The sequence below is a fragment of the Canis lupus genome, chromosome 21 (genome assembly GCF_011100685.1).
Source record: "Canis lupus familiaris isolate Mischka breed German Shepherd chromosome 21, alternate assembly UU_Cfam_GSD_1.0, whole genome shotgun sequence".
Lineage (NCBI taxonomy): Eukaryota > Metazoa > Chordata > Mammalia > Carnivora > Canidae > Canis > Canis lupus.
This window is the reverse complement of record NC_049242.1, coordinates 34,471,101-34,481,474: the sequence shown is the minus strand read 5'-3', so window position 1 is coordinate 34,481,474 and position 10,374 is coordinate 34,471,101. Positions and strand designations below refer to the sequence as shown.

The following is a 10,374-nucleotide window of genomic DNA, read 5'->3' as shown; positions in this document are numbered from 1 at the left end:
AAATGTTCAAACCAAAAAACCACCTGTACAAGCTTCATAATAAAATGTATCCTTGTACACATGTCCTGGGCACTTTGATAATGTTAAAATTTTTAAAATGTGAGTGATAGAGGCAGCACGTAAAGGCTTCATGAACCTTTTTCTTTTTCCTCAAAAAAGCATACTTTCAGTAAAACATTTTACCATTTTTATCCGACTATGCATTTACATTTGTGTTCTTCCTGAAAAGGGGGATTTATATTAACACTGTATTTTTAATGTAAAAAATACATTTAGAAATATTTAACTTCCTGAGAGACTTAGAGTTATACATCAAAATGATTTAATGAGCAAATTCTAAAATTTTAGAATGAGATAGCATATATAAATTTACAATTTTATGTTCACTAAGAGTAAAACTCAAAAGACCATGTCACAGAACTTACACTAAAAATTCTCTAAGAAGTCCTGTATGATTTATCCCCAAACTTTACCAATAAGCTTTCTAAGTAAACTGTATCACTGAAATTACATTTTCTCATTAACAAAATACTGATAGTCATTTCAGACTACCAAACTCGAATGTTTTCTATTATACACGCCAAAATTTGATTCACTAACAAGAAACTTTTTGCAATACAAAAAGATAAAAAAAAGATAACAGATAATTAAAATATTTGCTTTATAATACAACTCATATAATACATCCCTTCCTCAAGTGTCTAAAATGATTAGGAATTGTGGCACTTTCTTTTGCATAAAACCCTTTCTTCTTCATAAAACCCTGAGGTGAAAGGTTATTAATGTAATAAAATTGGAACCACAACTCTTATTTATGTATTAGACTAGCGATAGGTTTTAAAATTTTGATAAAGTGGCAACTTGTAAAGCTGCTCTGCACAGTTTAACAAAACATTTCCAGGCCAACTGAGCCAAAAGAGCCTAGAATGACCCTATAACAACATCGTCCTTTTAATACTTGTTAGTGTCGAGATGAACACCATTTTCCATCTCGGTTACTGTCTCTTCTGTTATCATAGTCATGGCTCCAGCCTTCGGGATTTCTATCTTCATAGAAGTAGTCATCTCTGCTTCCTCTGTAATGATGGTCAGACCCATGATCACTGTAATGCTGTTCTCGGCTCTAATGTCTATCTGGTATATAGGGATGAGAATTCTGTCTGCCTTTACGGTGTGATGATGGTGTATCTTGGCACCACTGGGAGCTTGAAGACTGGTTAAAACTGTGACTATGTGATGGGGAAAATCCTGATGGATCCAGGTGTGGAGAACCAAATTTCCCACCATAGGACATCTGTCTCAAAACACTGTTCATCACTGCTTGTCTCTGAAAATTTTCTGGAGAAGAGAAAGATTTCTGAATTATCTGTGCTGATGGAGTCATAGTATCCACAGTCCTTTCATACCTGCTAGGAGATGTAGAGGTAGGGCTTGAGTTTCCAAGATGATGCTGGGGATACAACAAATTGACATCCCGTGAGGCATGGCTACTTCCTGATCTAAACTGAATTTTGATGGGCCTCCCAAAAAGTTTGATTCCATTAAGTAGGTTCATCGCATAAGGAACAGACACTTTGTGCTTGAAATTCACAAATGCAAACTGCTTTGGTTTACCATTTGGGATTTTCACTTTTACTATAGGCCCAGCCTGGTGGAAAAGCTCGAAGAGGAACTCCTCTGTCACCTTCGTCTCCAGGTTGCCCACAAAGAGCATGCGGTCCTCCTGCACCGCCGCCCCCATGTCAGCGTCGCCCCCCGCACGAGGCCGAAGGGTCTAGAAAGGATTTTGTTGAATGAAAACCAAATGTGATATGAATTATAGGTTGTCAGGAGACTTTTCCTTTAAGTACATTCACAAATCAGAAAAGAAACTCTCTCTTGTAAAAGTGTCTTCCTGGCAGCCAGGCTGGCTCAGCGGTTTAGCGCCTCCTTCAGCCCAGGGCCTGATCCTGGAGACCTGGGATTGAGTCCCACGTCGGGCTCCCTGCATGGAGCCTGCTTCTCCCTCTGCCTGTGTCTCTGCCTCTCTCTCTCTCTCTCTCTGTCTCTCATGAGTAAATAAATAAAATCTTTAATAAAATAATAATACAAGTGTCTTCCTAGTTTTTGGTTCAAAGCATATGGCCATCCTTCTAAGACTAAACATTAGGATGCCATTTGTTCAGGTAAAATGATGATTGCTGGCTCCCAATGCCAAGTGTGGAGCTGCTTAAGACAGTCTGGGCCTGGCTCCTGGAATATTTTCAGTGTTTAAAAACTCCTGAATTTTATTCTTCACTGATTGGGTTTGCTTCTTCTAGAAATGGAGACCTCTCGTTGTGAATCAGGACAAGTTAGTCTTGTTTTGAGCACTTGTTGCAGGATCTCTCACTCCTTACCTAGCAGAGCTGGAAGTTCCCAATGAGAGATGAACTTGAGGCAGGGTGGTAACCATTTTTGGCAGATGAGGAAGGGGCATGAAATCCAGGACACTCCAGAGCAACCTTGTCTTTTATAGCTGGACCTGAGCAGGTTTATGTTTCGGTGTCCATCGAAAGATGAATGGATAAAGAAGATGTGGTTTATGTATACAATGGAATATTCCTCAGCCATTAGAAACGACAAATACCCACCATTTGCTTCAACGTGGATGGAACTGGAGGGTATTATGCTGAGTGAAGTAAGTCAATCGGAGAAGGACAAACATTATATGGTCTCATTCATTTGGGGAATATAAATAATAGTGAAAGGGAATATAAGGGAAGGGAGAAGATATGTGTGGGAAATATCAGAAAGGGAGACAGAACGTAAAGATTCCTAACTCTGGGAAACGAACTAGGAGTGGTAGAAGGGGAGGAGGGTGGGGGGTGGGAGTGAATGGGTGACGGGCACTGGGGGTTATTCTGTATGTTGGTAAATTGAACACCAATAAAAAATGAATTTTAAAAAAAGGATACTTCACCTTTCAAAGTCTTAGTTTCTGTAATAAGAGGGGTAATACTACTACCTACTTTAAAATTCTTGTGTAGATTAAAGTAATTCATTTGAAGGGCTTATAGTGGCTGTCTGGCACAGCTACCATTGATTGACTGCATACTGTTTTTTATTTTTTATTTTTTTATTTTTATAAGTTTATTTTTTATTGGTGTTCAATTTGCCAAGATACAGAATAACACCCAGTGCTCATCCCATCAAGTGCCCACCTCAGTGCCCATCACCCAGTCACCCCCACCCCCCGCCCACCTCCCCTTCCACCACCCCTAGTTCGTTTCCCAGAGTTAGGAGTCTTCCATGTTCTGTCTCACCTTCTGATATTTCCCACTCATTTTTTCTCCTTTCCCCTTTATTCCCTTTCACTATTTTTTATATTCCCCAAATGAATGAGACCATATAATGTTTGTCCTTCTTTAATTGACTTATTTCACTCAGCATAATACCCTCCAGTTCCATCCACGTCGAAGCAAATGGTGGGTATTTGTCATTTCTAATGGCTGAGTAATATTCCATTGTATACATAGACCACATCTTCTTTATGTTTTTGTTTTTGTTTTTGTTTTTTTGCATACTGTTATGACCATGGTCTACCTTCTTGATTTGGTTCATAATTGGTATGAACTGCCTCCACAACTTGGAGTACAACTACAATCATCTCCCTTAAATTTTCCAAGCACCCACATACCTTTTAGTAGGATGTCCCAATATTTTCTACAGGAGATATCTATTCCCTTGAATTTTCTAATAACCTTAGTGGCTCATTCAGTCCAAAGGGACAGTCCTACAGCCAAATGCTAGCCAGGGAAAGAACTCTAGAATCTCACTGGTCCAATGATGATGTTGTTGCCACTGTTTCTGTTATATCATATGGTGTCATAGTTGAAAACAGGTCCCATGTAGTTGTGGATCATTGCTAATGATAATGCCCTCAATGACCTAGCACTCTTTGTAGTAGATTGTCCCTACTGGGCCCTTCTCACAAATGGATTGTATTTCTCACTCTACTGCTGTCTGTCTTGGCCTTATGACTTGCTTTGGCCAATGAGGTGGAAGTCACATGTGCATCTTCTAATCAGAAGTTTTAAAAGCCATCACAATCTGCCTTTTCCTCTGCCTCACAAATGTCACTGTCCCATGTAGGAATTACTCCCTCAATCTGATGCTTGGAGTAAAGAGTTTGTGAAAAAGAGCTATAGCCAAACCACAGCCAGCATGTAACATGACTAAGATTATTTACTACTGTATGCTACTGAGATTTTGGTGTGGTTTGTTACTATAGCATAATATTTTTTTTTTAAGATTTATTTATTCATGAGAGACAGAGAGAGAGTCAGAGACACAGGTAGAGGGAGAAGCAGGCTCCCTGCAGAGAGCCCAATGCAGGACTTGATCCAGGAATCCGGGATCACACTCTGAGCCCAAAGCAGACACTCAACCACTGAACCACCCAGGCGTCCCTACCTTAGCATAATCTTCTTTACCTGGCTGATATATACAACTGGGTCACAGGAGAGCCTCATATTTAGATTCTATAGTTATAGCTGTTTTAGTTCATTCATTCAACTCAGGCATTACACCCAAATCATACCACCATGCCAGGGTAGCTTAGTTGAGAGGGACCTCCAGCCTCACTACATGCTCTACTACAAATATATTCCTCCATGAACATGTAGGCTCTTATTAAAAGCTGGATTACCAGCCCACAGCCTCATGGTATATTCCTTTCTGGGGCATTTGGTATCCCTTCCAGACTGCAGATCCCAATAGGGGTCCTCCAAAGACATCAGGGAGGTTCTAATAATAATGCTCCTGCGAAAGGAATGGGTCAGGGGTCATTGCCCTTGCCTCCTGTGCAGATTTACCCCAGTAGACAATTTGGCAAGCAACAGGTATTTGGGAGAGGTAGTCTTTGTCAGGCTCAGCAGTTTCTGTTACAACTCTTTCCTGTATATGAGTGCCTTATACTTGCTAAAGGAAGTCACTCAGTTGATTTTTTTTCTCACGGTAAGTGCGATATACCCTAAGGAGATTTGCTACTCCCACTTCTAGCCACAGCAGAGGTTTTTGTTTGTTTGTTTTTTTAAGTCTACATGTAGATGTTATATGGAGGCCTCAATGAGAAAGTCTGAGGGAAGAATGGGGGGCCACAGTGAGGGATTCTATCCCATTCTCCTTTTTCCTCTTCTAAAAACTCAAAGAATAGAATTGAACCCCCAAAATTAGAAAAATTATTCCAGTACAAAATGAAATGAAAATGAAAGGCAGCATCACTCAGGCTTTTGTGATGGGATTTGATATTAGCACAACTAGAGAAGGTATGTGAGAGTCCAAGGTCAACAGTGGATCTTGTAAGCAGGAAGGAGGAGGAGGGCTGCCTTTCAGGGCTCAGGGAGGTTTCTTTTCTTTTTCTTTTTTTCTTTAAATTCAATTTGCCAACATATAGTATAACACTCAGGGCTCATTACATCATGTACTGTCCTTAATGCCTGTCACCCAGTTATCCTATCCCCCCTCCCTGCCACCTCCCCTTCTGCAACCCTTTGTTTGTTTCCCAGAGTCTTTGTCTTCCTCTCTAATTTTTCCCCACTCAGTTCTCCCTCTTCCCTTACTGTCCTTTTCACTATTTCTTATATTCCACATGTGAGTGAAACCATATAATAATTGCCTTTCTCCAATTGACTTATTTCATTCAGCATAATATCCTCCAGTCCCACTCATGTCAATGTAAATAGTAGATATTCATCCTTTCTGATGGCTGAGTAGCAATCCATTTATATATATACCACATCTTCTTTATCCATTCATCTGTCAAAGGACATCTTGGCTCCTTCCACAGTTTGGCTATTGTGGACGTTACTGCTATGAACACGCAATGGGTGCAGGTGTCCTATTGGTTCACTACATCTTTATCTTTGGGGTAAATACCCACTAGTGCAATTGCTGGGTCGTAGGGTAGCTCTATTTTTTTAACTGCTTGAGGAACCTCCACACTGTTTTGCAGAGTGGCTGCACCAGCTTGCATTCCTAGGGAGGTTTCTTGATGTAAGGAGTAGAATCCTTTAAGTCACTGGTATCTGGTCTCCCTCTGCCAGAGGGTGTAAACAACAGAATAACACTTTGGAAGTATCTCTCTGGCTGCTATGGGGAGATTGGGGACAGAGGGAGGAGTGAAGACTAGTTAGGGGAGGTAGAAAGATATATGTTTATTGAGTGAATGAATAAATAAATGAATATTTAGCTGTGGATATTAAGCTGTGGCTATGGGTCCTTGCTCTGCGGTGTTTGCCATCTTCCTTAAGGACTGTGGTGGGTCTTCAGACTTTTGGAAGAATAAAACATTTCCCTTCCTGCTCTCCTCCACTGACCCCACAGATTCCCACTCTCTTCTTGGTAGGCCCCTTTGGCTGTATCCCTGAGATCCCATCCTGTTTTTCTTTGAGCTCTTTGAGATTTTAAAGGTTGGTCACAAGCCGGCATCGAGTCTGGTTCCATGTTTTAATGCCTTCCATTTCTTGACCTCTGGTCGTCCAAGTTGTGTCTTATTTAACATCAGATACTATCTTTTCTCAGAGCCATTCTGGTTCACATCACACTTTAATCTCACCATAATCCCTAACATCCTACATCCACATTCAAAGCCTAAGCAGGTTTTTTTGTGGGCCAGAAGAGGACAGCTTGGCTGCCCAAGACTGTGTGCATTCTAGAAGTTACCCATTCCACTGAGGCCCTTGTTACTCTTAAGGAACCCATCATCCACCTATACACCCAGGGTCTATACACCCACCTGACAGTTTTCCATTGCCAGAATGTTTTCACATTTACTTTAAAAAAGCAGGCTACATTCCTACCCAAGATAAATGAAGCAAGTCCCTAACATCCCTCAAAAATAGTTTTCGGAGAATCCCAAACAGGCCTAGATGCTTTAGGAAGATGTCTTTGGTTTTTAATCCAGAAAAAGGAAGGAAGAACACAAATGCAAAGGAAGGGCTCAGATCCAAAGTGAATTCTTTTGTCTAGTACATGGTTTATTTTAAATGTGAAAGTTCAAGTTTACAAAAACAAATGGATGGGATAGCGCGTTTGTGAATTCTGAAGCATAGACATTTCTCCATGTTTGGAGGATGTGCTCAGATATTTGTTTGTGCAATTTTTGTCATTGTTGAAATGAAGAGGTACTGAGGCTGTGGAAACTGCACCCAGAATGCTGTGAAAAATAAATAAGTGATAGTACAGGGCCCAGAATCCCAAGGAAGGGAAGGAGAGAAAATATGGCCCTGGTTGGTATTATCCTCATATGGTCCCAGGATACTTGGTTGAAAAACCCCTTTCTGACATATCAATCCATAAATGGATTAATTCACTTATTGAATGGAATAAATTGAGTAAGTAAGCTGCTATCAAGAAAACTTGATACAGAGGTATTATTCTTACTTTTCTTGCACCTTTCCTACTTGCTTTTGTTAAAATCTCTTTTTATGAACTTGACTTTAGATGGACTTGATCAGGAGGCTTTGAGAAAGGGATTTCCTAGAGGTGAGGAGGACGGAATTTATTTTAAAAGATTAAATTAAATTAATTAATTAATTTTAAAGAGAGAGAGATGGGGGGAGGTGCAGAGGGAGAGAATCTCAAGCAGACTCCCATCTGAGCACAGAGCCTGATGCAGGGCTCAGTGGGTCAACCCTAAGATCATGACCTGAAGTGAAATCAAGAGTTGGATGCTTAACCAATTAAACAGCCCAGGCACTCCAAGAGTGAAATTATTCTTCAGCAATGGGTTGAAGGAAAGAGCATGGCCTTGGAATGCCAGGTCCGGCTCTTTCATAGACCAGCTTGCCTGATCATGGACAAGGCACTCCATCTCTCTAGGCTTCATTTTCTTACTAGAAAATGCAGACTGGATATTTTTGGAGATTAGGTTTTGAGAATGAGTGATGTATAGAAATTGCTGTGTATAGTACCTGGTTCCAAGTAAGTCTTACGAGATATGATCTAACTCATAATCGAAAAGAATCACTCTGCCTGCTTTGTGGGTGGGGTGGGGTGGGGTGGGGGGAGGAGGCAGGAGAGCAGTTAGAAGTCAGCTGCTTTGATGTCACAGTAAGAAGTCATGGCCACCTAGACAAGGTGGTAGTGGTAAAAGTAGTAAAAAATGGTCAGATTCTGGGTGTATTTTGTTTTGTTTTGTTTTGTTTTGTTTTAATAAATTTATTTTTTATTGGTGTTCAATTTGCCAACATACAGAATAACACCCAGTGCTCATCCTGTCAAGTGCCCACCTCAGTGCCCGCCACCCAGTCACCCCCACCCCCTGCCCTCCTCCCCTTCCACCACCCCTAGTTCGTTTCTCAGAGTTAGGAGTCTTCCATGTTCTGTCTCCCTTTCTGATATTTCCCACTTATTTTTTCTCCTTTCCCCTTTATTCCCTTTCACTCTTTTTTATATTCCTCAAATGAATGAGACCATATAATGTTTGTCCTTCTCCGATTGACTTACTTCACTCAGCATAATACCCTCCAGTTCCATCCACGTCGAAGCAAATGGTGGGTATTTGTCGTTTCTAATGGCTGAGTAATCTGGGTGTATTTTGAAGGCAGAGCTAAGATGAATTCCCTGTGGGGTGTGTGGGGAGCAGCAAGTGGGGAATCATGAATGATTTCTGTTTTGAGCTTCAGCAACTTGAAGGATGGACTTGCCATTTACTGAGATGGAAAAGGCGGAGAGAAGAGCAGGCTGGGTGGCATAACCTGGAGAAGTCTATGAGACACCCAAGAAGAGGTATTGAGCCGACAGCTGGATGTATGGGGCTGGGGGGCAGCGGGGAGAAGTCTGGGCTAGACATAAACATTTAAAAGTCTTCAGATTATAGATAATATTTAAAGTCATGAGCTTGGACAAGATCCCCTTGGGACCGAGTGCAGGGAGAAGAGAATCCAGGTCTGAGAAGGAAGCCCTGGAGCAGCTCGTGTTACACTTCAAGGAGGTGAGGGGGAACAAATGCATCCCCCCGCCCTCCGCCTTCCTCCTCCTCATCTTTCTTCTTCTTTTATGGTTATGAAAGGGAACTGTTCTATTTAATTCAGTTAGTCTTCACTTGAGCAAAGCTGCTTACAAAACTTATTTTGGGTTTGCTCAAAAGCGATATATGCTCTCTACAACTTCAAAGTCTTTTAAAAAGGAAAAACACCCAACTCTGGGCTGTGGAAGAAGGCCTCGCTCGTGGTGCAGTCATCGAACCAGCAAGTCCAGTGCATCTGGAGATTAAGTTTCTCTCAGGATTAGTGAAATCAAGCTTTTGTTAGCATTAATTTAATGGTGGAATGTCAACTTGAAAACCTCAAAAATCCCTTTCTGCTTCACATCTCTTCCCCTTTTTCAACCAAAAGAAAAACTATGTAAGGCCAGAAGGGAGAATCTGAGAAAGGTTTGAGTCTTCCGTTGGTGAGATAAACAATCTGTTGTGTCATGGCACCAGCACAGAAATCCTATGTTTGAAGAACAGACTGAGATGACAGTGTTTCTCAGGATAGTTTAGGAAAGGGCAAGATAGGGGAAGATCAGTTTTGTGATATAGATCTGGGAGTTTCAGTGGACCATGGGTTTTTTTATGAGTCATGTAATGACATGGTAGTTCCTGGAGCCAATACAATTGTGGGCTGAATTCAAAGCAATGTGGTGTTCTGGCCATTTGAAATCAGAATCCCTTAAATAAAGAGACTACTGGCTGGATGACACTAACAGTCCCCCATACTGTTCAGGACTTTGTATTGTGGGACAGACTTTGAAAAGGTTTGTATTGTTTAGTGGCAAGAGGGACCAGCATGGGATAAGAGTTTAAACAAATAACAGTTTTCTGGCCTCAGCTGTCACTATCTTCGGATATTGAAGGGCTTCCAGGGTATGAGAGAGATTGGTTCTGCAGTTCTCCATAGGGCACAAGAGGAAGCAAAGGAGGGAGAGTTACACAGATCTTTTTATTGTGTGTGTGTTTTTTTAAAGATTTTATTTATTTATTCATGAGAGACACACAGAGAAAGAGAGAGAGAGAGAGAGAAAGGTAGATGGAGAAGCAGGCTCCATGCAGGGAGCCCAATGTGGGACTCAATCCAGGGACTCCAGGATTACGCCTGGAGCCAAAGGCAGACACTTAACTGCTGAGCCACCCAGGCGTCCCTCTTGATATTGTTGGATAAATAAATAAATGGGCTGCCACATAAAGTAATGAGCTCTCTCTCCTTCGAGGATTTCAAGTAGGAGGTGAATAATCAATAGTCAGGAATACTATAGAGAAAATACTCTTAGGTGGAGGCCTAGAAGGTCTACAAATCCCATGAAAGCACATGTCAAAAAAAAAAAAAAAAAAAAAGAAAGCACATGTCAAATGATATGGACATGTTCCAT

At 41.2% G+C, this 10,374-nt stretch overlaps 1 protein-coding gene across 1 annotated transcript; it reads right to left on the bottom strand.

The window, feature by feature from the left end:
- Positions 1-938: 938 nt before the first annotated feature.
- On the bottom strand, positions 939-1,756 carry LOC100855475 (RNA-binding protein 7-like). Its single transcript, XM_038568188.1, is given in 1 exon segment — positions 939-1,756. A coding segment is annotated over 1 exon segment (780 nt). The 5' UTR covers positions 1,742-1,756; the 3' UTR covers positions 939-961.
- Between the last annotated feature and the right edge of the window lie 8,618 nt (positions 1,757-10,374).